Here is an 18,094-nt window from a genome sequence, read left to right on the forward strand (position 1 = left end):
TTTGTCACCTGCGTGTTATTAACAGGAGATGTATCAGTATCAGTTACAAAACAAATCGCCAGCCACAGGTGTTAGTTTCTGCAAAAATCCTGTGGTCAATAGAGTTAACTGGTCAAAGTCAGCTTCAGAACACCTGCCTACTCTGATCCAGTTTCTGTGCTAGACTTTTTCATGTCTGTTACCAGTTTTCATCCAAACGACCCTAAGGTAGGAATCTCCTTTTTACCCATGAAGAAACAAGAGAAGCTGTATGTTTCCTAGAGGTCACAGAGCTAACAAGGGCCAGAGTTGGGACTTGGAGCCATATAAACTGACTCTGGGGCTCTCACATGTAACCTTTGTGCTGGTCTGCCTCACCCTGGCTGTAGGTCCAAGCAGCTGCTACTGCTGCTAAGTCGCTTCAGTCATGTCCGACTCTGTGCAACCCCATAGATGGCAGCCCACCAGGCTCCCCCGTCCCTGGGATTCTCCAGGCAAGAACACTGGAGTGGGCATTTTCTTCTCCAATGCATGAAAGTGAAAAGTGAAAGTGAAGTCGCTCAGTCGTGTCCGACTCTTTGTGACCCCATGGACTGCAGCCTACGAGGCTCCTCCGTCCATATGAATTTCCAGGCAAGAGTACTGGAGTGGGTTGCCATTGCCTTCTCTGAGGTGCAAACAGAGTAACTGTCAAAATCTCTAAGCAGAGCCAAGCCAGGAACTGGCTGGAAGAAGCCAGGTAATGGGAAACAGGGTCTTCCAAGAGGAGGCATTCAGTTGGATGCTCACGGTCTGAGCCTGGATGCCAAGTTAATTCTCTGTTCCCTTTTCTGTCTCCGATGGAAAAGAATCCGCCTGCAATGCAGATCTGGGTTTGATCCCTGGTTTGGGAAGATCCCCTGGAGAAGGGAACGGCTACCCACTCCAGTATTCTTGCCTGGAGAATCCCATGGACAGAGGAGCCTAGCGGGTACAGTCCATGGGGTTGCAGAGAGTCAGGCAGGACGGAGCACCTAACACTTTTTACACAACTCTACCTCACATACCTGTGTATGCTTGTCAAGTCTAGGGCCATAGGGAGCCCAGGCAGGGTCTGTACAGACCTAGTGATTAGCCATTTCTAAAAGCAATTCTGACTGGACAAAGTGTGAGCATGTAACACACATGAGTCCAGGACACCCCACACTTGTTTGATGGATTTTATACTGCCTTATTTTGGTGAAGAAATCTTTTCACCGTAGTTCATCACCTGCTTCAGGGTGGTCTTATTAGCCAGGGAAAAGAGGAGAATTTTCATTCTTTTCAACATCAGTGTGTGCTAGTGATTTTATTGGCTTTTCCTTTTAACTCAGTCCCACTCTTTGCCTTATATTTTTGTTTACCCAGCGCCCTGCCCCAGGAATTATGGAGGATGAAGCTGGAAGACCATGGAAAGCACTGATGACACCACAGTGACCTACTGGGGATCAAATCTGGGTCAAGGAGAGCTAGTTACCCTTTGACATGTGCTGAGAATTCTGAAAGAAACATTCTGATTTGATTTCCATCTTAATAGTGTCTGCTAAGAGACAAGTGTGGAACGTGATGAGAGAAAGGCCAAAATTCCCCCAGCTTCCCAGAGGAAAAAGCGAGAGCGCTAATCATCAGAAATGGAAATAGTACTGTCAAAGTACACAACTTGCTATGAGTTGTGAAACACACAAAGGTTCTATCTGTTCTAAGACTGTAAAATCACAAAATGTTCACAGGAGAGAAAATAAAAATGAAAAATTATGAATATTCATTAAAAATGAATATCTGTTTAATATCAGATTTGTTCACACCTGTTTATTGCACACATTCAGAGCTTCATATGCATTATCTACCATATGCATTACATCAGCATTTAGAAATTATTAATCTCACTTTACAGATAAACACTCACTCAGAGATAGTAAGCGACTTGCCCAAGGTCACCTAGCTGTACCAGGCACAGCCAGGAACTGAACTTGGTAGCAGCTGATTCTCAGGCCCTTGCTCTCTCTACAGTCTCCAGTAGTGGGTGCAGTTCTTTGGGCAGGTATTTTTTTGGTTTTCTAGCAAACACTGACTGCAAACAAGATTTACGCAGTTTTGTACCAAAAGACAGCATCCTCAGGAAGAGAAATCACAAGCACCCTCTTCTCTACTCTTTAACTTTGCAGGGACAGTAGCTGTGAAAAGGCAACAAGAGAGTGTGTGTGTGTGTTTTAAAACCCTAAAACTCTGTACCTGCTGAAGACTGTAACAAAAATCTTTAAGTCTCTGCATTCATCAGTTTGAGCCAGCGAGACAGGTGCATTACACACGCATCCATGCTCCCTCAAGGCAGCCACTAAGTGCTCCCTTGGGGAGAAGCCTGGCCCGTTTGTGGTTACCGCCCTCTAGTTTCTCATTTTCGCGACGGCTCTTTCCAAACGCAATTCCTTCTACTCAAAAGCTCTTCTCCAGCCCTGGCCTTAATGATCTATTCTTTTTTCTCTTCTCTGCTCAACGAGGATGCCTGTCTACCGAGCTTCAGCCCCTCACAGCTCCCTCAAAAAGGTCTATATTTTTTATTTTTAAATTTGTTCTGGCTGCAGAGGGTCTTAGTTTCCGCCAATGGGGATCTTTCATTCCGGCTTGCAGGCTCAGTTGCTGCCTGGCATGTGCGAACTTAGCTCCCCTATCAGGGATCAAACCTGCCTCCCCTCCCTTGCAAGGAGGATTCTTAACTAATGGATCACTAGAGAAGCCCTATATTTTTTTATTTTTTTGGTTGGATTGACAAGGTCCAACGTCCCTAAAGGATCACCGCCCCATCCTGAGCCTGGCACTGTGGCGCTCATAGATGCGGGGCTTATCAGACAGAACTAAGTCGTATTCCCGTTCTCACCATTAAACCTGCCCGCCCTGCACCTGGATGTCCTCTCCGGTCTCCCAGGAGGCCGAAACTCTCCTATAAAACAGCGCCGACCCTCCAGTCCCGCGTTCCCAGTACCGCGGCCCATACTGAATATCGCTAGAGCAAACCCTCCGCCCTCTGGCCGGCCGCCGCTCTGCGCCTGCGCCCTTGGGATCTGGGCTAGGCTTTCCGCACTCCCCGCCGGATGACTCCACTAGACTCGTCCCTCCGGGTGGAGCGAAGTTTCGGCCCTTGGTGGGAGGGCGGGGGTCTCTCATTTTTCAGTTTAGTTCACTCGCTCAGTCGTGTCCGACTCTTTGCAACCCCTGGGACTGCAGCACGCCAGGCCTCCCTGTCCATCACCAACTCCCGAAGTTTACTCAAACTCGTGTCCATTGAGTCGGTGATGCCATCCAACCATCTCATCCTCTGTCGTCCCCTTTCGATCTTTCCCAGCATCAGGGTCTTTTCAAACGAGTCAGTTCTTCGCATCAGGTGGCCAACGTATTGGAGTTTCAGCTTCAGCATCAGTCCTTCCAGTGAACATTCAGGACTCATTTCCTTTAGGATTGACTGGTTGGATCTCCTTGCAGTCCAAGAGACTCTCAAAGAGTCTTTTTCACCACCACAGTTCAAAAGCATCAGTTCTTCGGCGCTCAGCTTCCTTTATGGTCTAACTTTCAGTCACAGCCATACGTGACTACTGGAAAAACCATAGCTTTGACTAGACGGACCTTTGCTGGCAAAGGGATGTCTCTGCTTTTTAATATGCTGTCTAGGTTGGTCACAATTTTCCTTCCAAGGAGCAAGCGTCTGCTAATTTCATGGCTGCAGTCACCATCTGCAGTGATTTTGGAGCTCCCCGAAATAAAGTCTGTGATTGTTTCTATTGTTTCCCCATCTATTTGCCATGAAGTGCTGGAACCAGATGCCATTATCTAAGTCATTTTATAAGCCCTTATTGAAATTAGATCTTAAAGGAGAAAATCCAATGAGTTTGTCTTTGGCCTAAAGTTAATCCGCGTTCTGTCTGGATTTCCCCGCTATCCAAAATAATGGTACAGTCCCACAGAAGCCCCACCCCTGCCCATCCGCACTCTGCCTCCTAGAAGAGTTAGTCGTAGCGGCGTCTTCCGCCAGGTCGTTGGCACGTCGCTCCGGAGCTGGGGCCACGCCTTCCCAGCGGGCAGTTTCCCAACCGCCGTTGCTAAGCGGCCGTTACCTGGCCGCGCGGTGCTGGGTGGCGGCGGTTGCAGACGGTGGTCACCGGGCCTCAGGTAAGGCGGATTCCTGCTGCGGTGGGCCGGCCAGGGCGCTGAGGCGGCCTGGGAGTTGGCGAGGGCCTCGGCCAGGTGTCCTCGAGGATGCTGGGCATATCCTACGGAAAATTGAGGTCCACTAGGGTCCAGTACTCTTGCCTGGAAAATCCCATGGACGGAGGAGCCTGGTAGGCTGCAGTCCATGGGGTCGCGAAGAGTCAGACACGACTGAACGACTTCACGTTCACTTTTCACTTTCATGCATTGGAGAAGAAAATGGCAACCCACTCCAGTGTTCTTGCCTGGAGAATCCCAGGGACAGGGGAGCCTGGTGGGCTGCCGTCTATGGGGTCGCACAGAGTCGGACACGGCTGAAGCGACTTAGCAGCAGCAGCAGGGTAAAATAAACAAGGAACGCAGATAGAGGCCCGGATCCCAGACCTCAGACGGGGCTCAAATCTGACTCGCCTCCTGCTGGAAGGTTTTTGGTCATCCTACTAAGTGGGAAGGAGCATTGACATGAAACCGTAACATCCTAGTCCCACCCCCTTTTCCCAGGAATCCTGCTCTTAGGAATTTGTTCTAGGACAAAAATAGTGACAGAAGCAGAAATATGTAAATTGCACTAGGCCAGAAATAGAAAAGATGCTTATGAATATTGAGTTTATTATGGCAGCCCTGCAACCACTAAGATAATCAGAAGGCAGGATATAATGTTTGTACACACTGAAAATAAGCATGGGCGTGGATAAATAGAACATGAAAAGATCATGGGGGGATTTTTTTTTAACCTGTCAAAATCAAAGTTCAGCTTGAAGAATGAAGATGTGGGACTAGCCAGGAAAATTCTAAAAATTCTGAGTAATAGAGGGACTAGCTTTTATCAGCAGCACCAAATATTATAACATACCTATTATAAAACTATAGTAATTAAAATAGACGAGACTGAGCAGGAACTTACAGGCAGATAAATTATATAGAATATATAATGAAATTCAATTTTTAGGGATTTATTATATAGGCAAGGTGGTATTTTAAATCAGCATTGAAAAGATAGTGTCAGGCAGCTTTTTAGTAATTAAAACAATAACAAAAGTAATTTTAAACATGAAAATAAATTCCAAATGGACTAAAGTTTAAATCTTAAAAATTATAACATCATACAAGTACTAGAAGAAAGCATTGTGAGATGTATTTATAACCTTAGCATGGCAAAAACTCTTCTAAATACACCGTGCAATTCAGAAGCCAAAAAGGAAAATGTTAATACTTTTGATTCTATTAAATTTAAAACTGTCCCTATAGCCTGCAAAATTCATCCAAGCTAAACCAAAAAAGCTACCAGTAACTAAGTCTAAAAACAAACTTCTGAAAATATTTGTTTCATGATCAACTAAAAAGTATTAAACCTAATAGAAAAATGATCCACGTATATGAACAAGAAAATCAGAAGAAATACAAGTGGCTAATACAGTGAAAGATGGTCTTCTTACTAATTTCAGAGTGCAGAATAAAACAATAAGTTTTTTTTTTTGCCCATCTTATTTGCAAAGATGAAAAAGTTAAAACGAGTGGTGTGGAAACAGAAATGTATTAGTGTTAGTGAAAGTAAAAATTAGTAGTTTTTTGTAGGGCAATTTAGAAATAATTTACTTAGCCATTCAACAGGAATTTATTCTGAAGATATGCAAAGTGTGCCAAAATGTGCTGTTCAGTGATGTTCTTAGTACTGTTTTACTAGCAAAAAATTGGGGAAAAAAACAGATGTCCATTGGTATATGACTGATGCCATACATTTTGGTACATCCATAAAATGGAATACTGTGCAGCCCTTAAAAAAAAAGTGGTCTATAGTGACATGGAAAGATGTGAAAGATACAGGTGAGATGAAAGAAGTGTGTTGCAGAATAGTGCATAGGTTCTATTTTGTAAATAAAACTGTAAGTAACTGTATGTGTAAAAAGGATTTAGAAAACTATATCCCACGTTTAACAGTAGTTAAGGGTGAGGAATCAGGTTGGAAACATGGTTCCCCATGTGGCAGGGTGATGGCCGGGCAGGCCCATGAGAGTGAGCTGGTAGGAAACCCAGGGTTTTTGCCTTGGGTTTCTGCAGCCATGATTATTTATTTCACTTTCAGCCTTTGGGAATTGTAGGTAAGCTGCAGCTGTACTCCTTTTCTTAATGAATTCTAGGAAATAGACATTTATTCCTTTAGGATCTTTCTTTTGGAATATTGTTTATTGTTTCCCTTTTTCTGTCCCTTCTTTTTCCCATAAGGAGGTGACCATGGAAAAAGAGCTTCGGAGCACCATTCTTTTCAACGCATACAAAAAAGAAGTCTTCACCACCAGCAACGGCTATAAGTCTATGCAGAAAAGACTTCGCAGTCACTGGAAAATTCAGAGGTGACCGAGTATATTGTTTTCCCTTCTAAGCAGTAAAAAGAGCTTGCTGGTAATACTGGGAAGTATCCATCTTATATAAGAATGGCTTTTGAGGTGGGAGGGGTTCCACTAAACATTGTTCAGAATTATTAAACCATCTCTCTTGAAAATTGGCATTTAGCATATTATTAAGTTGTCCCCCCAAATTACAAGTCAAAAACTTATTCTAATTACACATATATACATTTTTCAGAGGTTAAAGGCTTTCTCCATATTTTAACTCAGGTCAGTACTTTAGTTTAGGGAAAGGAAAAACTGAAAGTATCTCTGAGTGTGTATGTATGGTTTTTCTTAATGGGTAAGGATATGTAGTCATGTGAGCTAATGGTAGAGCTGATTGAATTAGTAGTTGGGGGACTTCTTTATGCTCTAGTGTGGTCTAATCTAATCTAATCTACCTATAATCTTGGCTTATAGGTATGTTTGAACAGAGGCTGGTGACTCTGGGGCAGGCCTATTAGAGAGGAGTCTCACTTTTGAGAGAGAAGCTAGACTAGGTACCTCTAAATCCTTCATCTCTGGGCCTCTGTAGCCTCTGATTCCATACAGTTTAGATGCTAAAGTAACTCATAAATCAGTGTAAATCATGGATCTGACACTTGCTTTTGAAATCATATTTCTAGCTTAAAAGATGAAATCACACCTGAGAAGCTCATTGGGGTGAAACTATGGATTACAGCTGGGCCGAGGGAAAAATTTACTGCAGCTGAGGTAAGAAATATTTGTAAACAAGACTGGTAGTGAGATAGCTAGGAGAATGGGCTCTGAAATCTTGAACCTAAATTCCTCTTCACCACTTACCTGTGAGGCCTCAAGGTGGTCACTTCATCTCTCTCTTCATCGTGGAGTTGTTGCGATGATTCATGCACCACAACAGCTATGGTATGGTGTGGCTGTGGTGTGGCTGAGTTTTTGCATGAAAAGTGCCAGACACACAGTGCAGGCGAGTTCAGTATCAGCCATACCTCTTTGCCATATTTCTGCTTTAAAAATAGGAAATTCCATTTAAAATTAAACTATTTCTTTAAGCTATTTTAAAACTCTGTTTCATGGCTAGACAAAGAATGAGAAATGTGAAACCCGAACATAAATGACAAGTGAAGATGTAAAGAAATTGGTGAACAGAGTTCACCGTTGGTGGAGAGGTGAAGTAATGCAGACACTATGGAAAACGGGATGGTGGTTCCTAAAAAAATGACAAACAGAATTCTGTGATTCAGCAATCCCGCTTCTGGGATACATGCAGAGAATTGAAAGCAGGATCTCAAAGTGGTGTTTGTACGCCCACGTTCATCGAGAGCACTGTTCCCGGCAGCCAAAAGGCAGAAGCAACCCAGGCGTCCACCAACAGTTGAATGGATAAACAATATGGGATCTATATGACAGTGACTTGTGATCTTCCTTTAGCTAGTAGTTTTCCACTTTTGCTGTCCAGATAGTCAGCTGTGAAAATGTCGTTTCAGTTTGAGTATTTTGGAGCTTTATGCTAATGACAAATATGGAAATCCTATTGATACATAGATAGTAAGTTTTATGTTTTCTTAATATAAACTTTAAGTGCCTTTACAGATTGGAAGTGTTTCTTTTTCAGCTAGTTAAGATCTTATTCACAGTGTTTTTGACAAAGGTCTTTGGCATAAATTTATAGATTGTTTTTTTTTTTTCTTTGTGTAGTTTGAAATCCTAAAGAAATACCTTGATGGTGGTGGAGACATCCTTGTGATGCTAGGAGAGGGTGGGGAATCCAGATTTGATACCAACATTAACTTTCTCCTAGAAGAATGTGGAATCATGGTTAATAATGGTAATTATTATTACTACTTTATTAGAGGCAGTAACTTCCGATTTATTATTTATATCGTAGTCCTCTGGACCTAATAGTACAACGGAGAAAGCCCTTGGCTGTGAGAGTGCATGGCCTTGCATTCTGACCTCCTCAGCAGTCTCACTTTTTTGGTGCCTAGCTTCTTCCATGTATGAAATGAGAGTGATTGGAATACAGTTCCAGGATTCCTTTCAGGTCAAAATTTATATGTGTCTGTAATATCAAACTTACTTCTAAGATGCACCACCTTCTCTTTTCTCCCTAAAGATGCTGTGGTTAGAAATGTGTATTATAAGTATTTCCATCCTAAAGAAGCTCTAGTTTCCAATGGAGTCTTGAATAGGTAAGCATATCAAAAGTGGAAATGACTTTGCCAATGACTCTCCTCTTTCCTCTGTGACTCTTCCCTTCCATCTTCTCACACATTGTTTTCTCCAGCCCTTTTCCTTTCTTGCCTTTTTGTTTTATTTTATTAAATGATAGATTATTGTATTATATCACTTCTCATCCATCAAATAATATTACTTCCATCTTTTGAAACCTGACTTCACATCACCTTTTGACAGAATATATTCAATTTCAAGTAACAGAAAACTCTGTTCAAATGGGATTAAACAACGGGGAGATTTTATTGATTCATTTAATTGAAAAGCTGAGAAGTTGGGGTGGGCTTTGGATATGGACCGCGAGAAAGACTCATGACGTCATCAGGACTCCAGCCCCATCTCTTGGCAGTTCTCTTGGCTCTGCTCTCCTGTGTGTGTGGACTGAATCCTTCTAACAGTTCCCAAATTGGTATCTTCATGCTACATGAGCTAGGGCAAGAGTGCAGTCCTTGGTTCCAACCTGCTTAGCAAGAGTAGACCTGAGGTGTGGTCTGTTTGAGCTGACCTAGGCTGTGGGCTCATCACAAACGGGTCACTGTGGCAGAGGGCATCGAAGGCCCTGGGTCATATTCACCCCTGGAACTAAAGATGAAACTCGTTTTTTTCTCATCCATTGAATCCTAAACTGTAAGAGGTTTGAGAAAGCAGGAACTGAGTGCGTCAGGGGCAACATCAAGGACCCTCTGGTCCCCATATCCGGAACGATCAATTCCACACTTCAACTTCCCAGGTACATAGGGTCTGAAGATCCAGAGTCTAGAATACAAGGCGAGAATGTGGGTCTAACACACATTTGAGCCCTTTCCTCGGGACTCAAAAAAGAGCAACTAACTCTTACATTTTCATATTAACTTTTGCAAACTTCTCAGAAGGTATAGAAGTATGTAGGAGTACCTTTAATTTTTTTAAGAATTGCATTTTGACTGCACAGTTCTTGTAACTGATTAAAAGTTATATTAATGAATGGAGTGTGAAATCCCTAAATTTTGTTGTTGTTGTTTACTAGATTTTAATTCGTTTTTCTTCAAGGGAGATTAGCAGAGCTGCAGGGAAGGCCGTGCCTGGGATTCTTGATGAGGAGAGCAGTGGAAACAACGCCCAGTGAGTGTGTTCCCCGAGGCCACCTGAAGAGGGCAGAGTTGTCACTTGAAGAGTTTCCTTTTTCAAAATGAAAACGTTTTCCTTCTTGATTACTAAAGTAGTTCTCATCAAAAAACCAGTTTGATCAGTTCAAAAGGAAGAAAATAGAAGTACTCCACTCTAAATCCATGCCCTTCTCCCCAAAGATAATCCTTCTAAACAACATTTAGATTAAAAAAATGTTTTTTCATATATAAAAATAGGGATAGGTACTTTATCCTTTTAATAATGACTAGATTAAGTTGGATGTATCCTAATCTAACCAGTCTCCTCTTACTGGACATTTAAGTAATTTTATAATATTTTGCATTAAAAATGCCACCTAACATTTAATGAGCACTTACTGTGTCGTAGGCCTGGCATGTATTATTACTTCAGTTAATCTTCACAGCAGCCTCTAAGGTTATTGAGGAGTTAATAGACGGTGTAGGTGCCCAGGCTCACTTGACTAGTGTTGGAACTGAGTTTCGGTGCTAGGCAGTCTGCTCCGAGGCAGACTCTTAACTTCTTTTCCTTGTTTTTATTATACACAGTTTGATGATGATGTTCAGCCGCCAAGTCGTGTCCAACCTTTTGTGACCCCATGGACTGCGGCATGCCAGGCTTCCCTGTCTTCCACCATTATATTAATTGTCATAAATAACAAAGCACAAAGTGAACATCTTTGTAGGTACAGTTTTTGAGCACTTATGCTAGTATCTTAGTAGGCCAGATTCTTGGCGTTTAAATTTCGGGGTCACAGATCTTCCAGCTGATGCATTGCCAAATGTGGTGCATTGCCAAGTCACCCTCCAGGCACGTGTAGCGTTTACGGTCCCTGCGAACATGCCCCTTTCCTCTCTTGCCAGCACAGAATATTCTCCTGAGAAATGATACCACTTTATTTTCAGTTGTAGTTCTTTGATTGAATAGGATGGCTTTTAAAGTTTATTGACTGGTTGTGTTTATCCTGTGAATTTCCTTTTCACTGCTTTTGGTCTGTTTTTATGTTGATGTTCATTTACAAGACCTCCATGTGTTGTAAGCATTTTTCCCAGTTTATTATGTTACTTTGAGATATTTTGCCCCATAAAAGTTGAATGTTTTTATATCATTAATGCATATTACAAACCTCTAGTAGTTAAAATACTGTGATACTAATTCCAAACAAGTGAAAAATAAAAAATTAGATCCAAAATATATGGAAGATAAGGGTTATTTTATAGTAAAAGTGACATTTCAGATTATTGGGGAATGAATGTATAATTTTGGCTAAAATGTTTTCCACTTGAAAAAGCATTTCTGTTTTCATGCCACATCTCAAAATGTATTTCAGATGGGTTTAATTTTTAAATATTAAAAATCAGACCACAGCAGTACTGAAAGAAACTGTAAGTGAATGTTTTATAATCTTAGAGGAAAAAAAAACCTTTCTTAGTATGAAACCACAGTAAAGTCATAAAGGGTAAAAATAAGTACCAACGTATAAGTTAACATTTTTGGACATTTAAGAATCACAATCTGATTCTTGGTAAAGAAGTGAAAGAACTGTGGACTTGGATTTAGAAGGATTTAGAAGTTTCCAATTTCATGCCTTCCTTGCAGGGTGGCCCAGGGCAAAGTAACTCTTAGCGTTAGTTGCTATATTTGCATAATGGGGACGATATGAATCTGAGAGAGCTGTTGGGAAACCCCAGCGAGGCCTACCTGCGGGCGTGCTTGTGAGGTGTGAGGCATGTACCTTAACTGCTGTCCCAGTCTCACTTCGTCAGTCGTCGTAGTGAAGGGCAGATGGCAGGTTGTTCCTTTCCTGGGTTACCTCGGAAGCAGAGCTGTGTCTTGAGAGGCTCTGAGGTATGGATAAGCAGCCCTGCTTCGTGCTTTGAAATCTCGTAGCTGTTGGAGTCTCAGGCTGTCCTTTAGCCCCGTGTATTTTATCCCTTCTCGTTTTCCTTCTCTTACTCTGCTATAGTCACGCTGACTTTGCTTGAATTCCTTAAGTATGCTGAGCTCTCTCTCACCTTAGGACCTTTACATATCTGCTTCCTCTTCCAGGAATACACTTTCCCAGTTAATCTTACTCATTCACACATGTTAGGAGAAGTCCTGTATTAGTTTTGGGGGTTGGTGTTTAGTTTTAACACTTAAAGTCTCATCAAAATGTCAGTCTGATTGATTTCTTAGTGATAATAAAAGAAATAGAGGCATATAAATAGCTTGGCAGTTTTCATCTTATAACCGACCATTCTCTTTGCTTTCTTAAGAATTATCTCCCTTGAGTGCACTTGGGAAACTGGGGAAGGATGGACCCTGATGTACACACAACTGTTTCTCCCTTTTCTTCCTCCTTGGCAACCGCTTACTTCCTTCCGCTCCTGCTTTGGAAATCCTGGGCTGCAGCCCCCTTACTGGGATACTGCTAGGGTAGGGGTAGAAGGAAGAGAATGGGCATCGTGGGGCAGGTACCTCTTCTCAACCACGATGAGACACAGAACTCATAGCTGTAGATGAGACTTTACTGAAGGAACAGGGAAAAGTGACACAAGACGGAAATAATTGAAAAGCTAAAAAGAATGGTCTAAAGGAAAGAAAAGTTAAAATCTTCATAGGCAGCTCTTCCTGGGTATTCCCTCTGCCCGTTCGTCCCACCTCCTGCCCCAGTTTCTAATTATATGCTTTGCTTTTAAGATTCCCGTTTCTCTCCATTCTGAGAACACTTCTTTCAAACAAATACTTTGGAGAGCTCCTTTTTCTTTTGTGGCTGTGAAGCTCCTTTTGTTTTCTTGGCCACATAGCATGCAAGATCCTAGTTCCCCAACCAGGGATGGAACCCGCACCCTGAATTGGAAGCGCAGAATTTTAACCTCTGGACCACCAGGGAAATCCCTCCATTTTTCTTTCACTGAAGCCCTAGCTCCTCCTTCAGGGCCTGGCCTCACCCAGGTGTGCACCCCACCGTTAGCCCCTCAGTCCCACACCTTTTCCAGGAGTACGTTGCCCAACTACTGATTCACTCTGGGTACTCATAGTCTTTGCTAGAACAGTGTAGAGTAGAGGGGGTACTCCAAGACTGGTCTGTGTAGAAGTGTCCAACGTGGGATAAATATACACCTGTATTCGTATAAGCCCTCAGCCACTCCACACCCCTCCAGTGGCAGACATTCGTACCTGGCGATAACACCAGTCAGGTTTATGAGCGGGGAGAAAACTGTGTCTGAGACATGGTTCCCCAGAGTAGGCTCATGTGCAGTTCTGGTTCACTTCTTAGGTAAAGCCTCCTCTTCTTCCACTTCTTCCATAGGGACTACTTTATTTCTTTCTGTAATAATCATTTACACATACTGGGAAGATTTCATGGAGAAGGAAATGGCAGCCCACTCCAGTACTCTTGCCTAGAAAATCCCATGGATGGAGGAGCCTGGTGTCCATGGGGTCACAAAGAGTCGGACACAACTGAGCGACTTCACTTTCACACATGATTATACATGTTTAATTTATATTCACATTTCTTAAAATGCTTCATTAAACTTAGAGCTAGAGTTATACTGATTTTGAGTTAACAAACCAAAGCTTATAGAAAATTTTGATCATAACTTTCTCAAGAAACACTGAGATTATCTTGAAAAACTTTTTTACTAAACACCTTGAACGTTTCTTTCTTTCAGGGCTCTCACCTTTGTCTATCCTTTTGGTGCCACGTTGAGTGTCACGAAACCCGCCGTGGCTGTTCTGTCCACAGGCTCTGTCTGTTTCCCGCTTAACAGACCCATCCTGGCTTTCTATCACTCGAAGGTACAGCCTTTCTTAGATACGGGTGCATATGTAATTTTTGTTACTGAAATTGTGAACACTACTTTACTGCTTCTATAGGGGTTTCATATATTGTCTGTCTCTTTTTAGGGGCGTGGGGGGTGGGGCGCTGCACCACTATGCGGGATCTGAGCTCCCCAACCAGGGATTGAACCCATGCCCCTGCAGTGGAGTCCTAACTCTGGTCTACCAGGAAATGCCTATATTTTCTCACTGCTCTTCACAATAGTCCTGTGAAGGAGAATTTCACTGAATTACATTTTACTTATGGGGAAACAGTGGTCAGTGATGGAGCCAAGACCTAAGCCTAGCTCTTACTATGAGTCCGGAGCTCTTCCAGTGCAGCATGAGACCGCCTGTAGCACAGATGCCTCTGACTGCCAGCTCTCACCCTCAGTGCAGGAGAATCCACTTAGAGGAAGGCTCATTTCACAGACTACACCAGAGCATTGTGCTGCTTGCATTTTAGTGCATCCCAGGAAAACATTCCGGGAGACTAGTTGTTCCGTTCTCATCCTAGGGTACCTGCAAGTTATGGGTTCAGGTGGCTCGAGAGGGCATCATTGTTGTCCTCATCACCCCAGGTGTCCACTGCCTTTTAATTCATGTCTGTTGAACCCACCTTCATCTGTCTACCAAGACGTGGAATTCACCAGTGACCTCCCAGTTTTTGTCCAGAGACCCACATGTCTGTAGTGTAGCAGGATCCTATTTTTCTTTATGGGACCTAGGTGTTACTTTTCCTTCTCATACTTCACATTTCTGACATCATTTTATTAGGAAGTAAATAAATGTCTATGCTGTGCTTGAAAGATGATATTTAGACAAAATTGGTGTAGCTGTTATGGCAGTCTCTCCTAAGCAGAGAGAAATATTGTTTTAGAATTAAAGTGTTATTAAGTGTTTCAAGATGTGGGAATGACCAGTTTACATGAAATGTCTATTCAGAGACACAAAAGTCATGAGACACCATCTTAAGGAGCCCCTGGTATTATATGTAATACCAGAGCTTTGATTTTTTTTAACCAGGCACAGAGATGTTACCTGGCTTAATCAGTGGACTTGTATGGAGTATCTGGTGGGTATACCATTCTGTGCTAAGTGTGGCGTTTCCTCTGGAACTCATGAGATTCTCATCTGTTCATTGCCTAGCTATTTAAAGCCCATTTTCTCCTCCTAATAGGCTTTCAGTCCTGCCTTGTAAACACAGTCTTTCAGAGAGGTTGCTGCCTGTCACTCTTGTTGGTGAGATGAGGCAGTGATCCCAGGGAGGAGCTCCACCTGGACCCATGAGCAGGGTCAGGCCAGCACTGGAGGGTTCTGCCTCCTTGCCCAGGGCCGTTGCCTTCACTGGGCTCATCGCAAGACTTTCTAGGTCTGCAGTTTACTGGGACAGATTCATTAACACTGAGGGAGCAAATGGTCCTTGAGTAAACATATGCCTGTTTAATTGGAACAAGTTATAGACAGATGCTGGAAAAGGCCACTGAAGACAATGGTATAATCTGTCAGGACAGAATAAAAGCATTAAAGAACAATCTACAGTCTATTTGAAATAAATGAAGTAGGAAAAAGAAAATACAGTGCACCCATGAACAGTGTGGGGGTTAGAGGCGCCGATCGTCTGCACGGTGGAAAGTTTGTGTGATAGAGCCAGGCCTCCATCGTGCAGTCTGCTTCTGTGAATTCAGTCGACCATGGGCTGCATTGTACAGTAGTATTTACTGTTGAAAAAGTTCACTTGTAAGTGAAACCATGCAGTTGAAACCCATGTTCATTCAAAGGTCAACTGTCTATTAAGGAAAAGATAAATCTGTGAATAGAGGTTTATGTATTTACTTAGCCTGTGGGGATTCAAATCACAACCCAGTTCATCCAGTCATTTCCCCATTCTTTCTGTAGAATTCCACCCAATTAATTTCCTATTCTCAGTAACCGATCTGTTTGCAGTGGTTATGGTGTAGAAATCATTTTTCCTATGAAGCATTTGCTTTTCATGTGAGACTTTTTAGAGTTTGTTTTGCAATTTTTGTTTTATTGACAGAATTTGTGTATTTGTCTCCCAACATCTGTGGTTTAGGTGTCATTCTTTTTCAGTACCATTACAACTGTGGCTTCCCTGTATGTGACTTTGCTAGAAAGTCTGATTTCATTTTGTATTTTTAATTCTGTACTCTTTTTTTCTTATGACAAAATAATATATACTCGGTATTTTAAAATACAGCTATGGAAGGATTTTCCTGGTGGTTTAGTGGTTAAGAATCTGCCCTCCAGTGCAAGGGATGTGGGTTTGATCACTAGTGAGGGAACTAATATCCCACATGCTATGGGGCAGTGAAGCCCGCCTGATCCAGAGCTCATGCGCCACACGGAAGGCCGAGCACAGCCACAAGATACACACAGAGATGGAGGGAAACATGCTGCCTCTCGAGCTGTTCGGAGGCGGGCCAGGTGGACATCGTGGTCATTTTCTCCCACTTCGGCTGGTGCTGCATTTTTATTTGCCTCACAGGCTTTAAACTCTCTACAATTGATGGTATACTGTTTTTTTTTTTTAACCTAATGTTATGGCAGAAGCATTTTCCCAAGTTAGTGAAAATGCTTTCTAATATATAACTTAACAACTGGGAGGTTCCATTGTTCTTAACCGTATTTCTGGGTGAATGTTTGGGTTTATTTCTAGTCTTCTGTGGTTATTAGTGTAAAGGTGTGCAGAGCGTCTGGTGTATTTACGCTGCTTTTGTTGGCAGTCTCAGCACCATGTCAGAGACTCACTGAAACCTGGCCAACGGCTTAGAGTCACTTTTTCTCACTTATTAATCTTATCAGGAAAAACGCTTTGTTTTTTTAAAATTACTAATCTGAAAGTTTTTTATTATTAGCTAGTCATTTCTTTTGTGAATTTTTCATGCTTGTGGGTTAGTTTTCTGTCTCAAACACTTTTTTTGGTACTCATAAAATGTCTAAATCTTTACAGATTGTTTTTCAATTTGTCTTTTTTATTTCCCTTTAAGATTATGATTTTCATTTATAATTTCACTAACAGTGGGAAAATACTGTTGAACAAATTTACATTACTTTCTGTTAAAGTCAGATAGAAGGGTACAGAAGTGGTGTCTAAATTGAGAGGCAGGTTGGAATATAGTTGTTGTCATAATCGACATTTCTAGACCATTAAAATACCCATGTAAATTGACACATGTTAGTGTAGAAGACATCTGCTCACATGTTGTGATGATAAGTGTTTGGTGACTAGGATGCACGTGGTCCGTTTGGGGATCTGAATCGCTGACCCTGCTTTGTCATCAACAGAACCAAGGTGGGAAACTGGCAGTGCTTGGCTCATGTCACATGTTCAGTGACCAATATTTGGATAAAGAAGAAAACAGCAAAATCATGGTAAGCTCTTTTCTTTTGTCATACTAATGAATATTGTATATGATTTTCATGTCATTTAAAAAATGTACTGCTGAGTTCATCTATTCTTTTAAAACCAGCTCTTCAGAGCCTATTATATTCCAGGCACTAAGGACACAGAGGTGAGTCAGGCATAGTCTCTGCTCTGCAGAAGTGTACAGGACATTGAGAGAGACTGTGACAGATGAGAGAGGTCAGTGCAGAGGGATGTGGTGTGTGTCTCTAAACTTGCCGCCCGGGCTGGGAGCCTCCCTGGGGAAGCAGGGAGGAGCAGGCCCAGCCAGGGCCTTGTGCGTAGAGCCTTGGAACTCAAACTCTCTTGAAAAGTCACAGCGAGCCCTTGTAGAGTGTCCAGCAGCTTTGGGCATAGTCAGGTCTTTGGGTGTGGAAGAGGGAAGGGAGAGGGAAACATATGGGCAAGGAGGGACAAGGACCTAAATGAAGGCAGGGAAGGGGTGAGTGGGGGAGGGACTGGAAGCACAAGGAGACTGTGATGGGGCTGGCTGCTGACCGAGGTGGGAAATGAGGGAAAGGCCCGGCAGGTGTGAGGGAACGCATCCTGGGAGGCATGGCAGGGTGCTGGCCAGAGCTGGACTTTGGCATGATGCTGGTGACTCACTCACCAGAGGGAGAAGGTCCCTCTGAACTTTCTCATTAATGAAAGATGTTCCTTCAGCCTTAAGGATTGTTGTTGTGTTGAGAGATTGATGGAAGATCTTGTTTCTGTGGAATCCACGTGAAGTTCCACTGTCTTTAGTCACATTCTGGGGGCATCTTGCTGTATTCTACTTTTTAAGTCCAGACGTCATCAGCACATTATACAGGGATTGTTTCAGAATTGTGAACACGTTTTAATAGATTTGGGCTTGTGGTTAAAGGCTTGAGTGCCCTAAGATAAATGGTAAGTTTCTAAGAATGAAAGTGGCACTAGAGTGAGAAAGACTCAAGTT

General features: G+C 42.6%; 1 protein-coding gene across 1 annotated transcript in view; it reads left to right on the forward strand.

Annotated features, from left to right (window-relative positions):
• Positions 1-4,020: 4,020 nt before the first annotated feature.
• The window catches only part of IFT52 (intraflagellar transport 52), a 28,601-nt gene continuing 14,527 nt past the window's right edge, over positions 4,021-18,094 (forward strand). Inside the window, exons 1-8 of the mRNA XM_052651085.1 lie at positions 4,021-4,158; positions 6,421-6,548; positions 7,211-7,298; positions 8,262-8,391; positions 8,680-8,755; positions 9,828-9,899; positions 13,583-13,709; positions 17,040-17,126. Of these exons, the coding sequence (XP_052507045.1) occupies positions 6,430-6,548; positions 7,211-7,298; positions 8,262-8,391; positions 8,680-8,755; positions 9,828-9,899; positions 13,583-13,709; positions 17,040-17,126 (699 nt within the window). The 5' untranslated portion in view covers positions 4,021-4,158; positions 6,421-6,429. The remainder of the gene's footprint in view (positions 4,159-6,420; positions 6,549-7,210; positions 7,299-8,261; positions 8,392-8,679; positions 8,756-9,827; positions 9,900-13,582; positions 13,710-17,039; positions 17,127-18,094) is intronic.

Source organism: Budorcas taxicolor, chromosome 13, assembly GCF_023091745.1.
Source record: "Budorcas taxicolor isolate Tak-1 chromosome 13, Takin1.1, whole genome shotgun sequence".
Taxonomy (NCBI): domain Eukaryota; kingdom Metazoa; phylum Chordata; class Mammalia; order Artiodactyla; family Bovidae; genus Budorcas; species Budorcas taxicolor.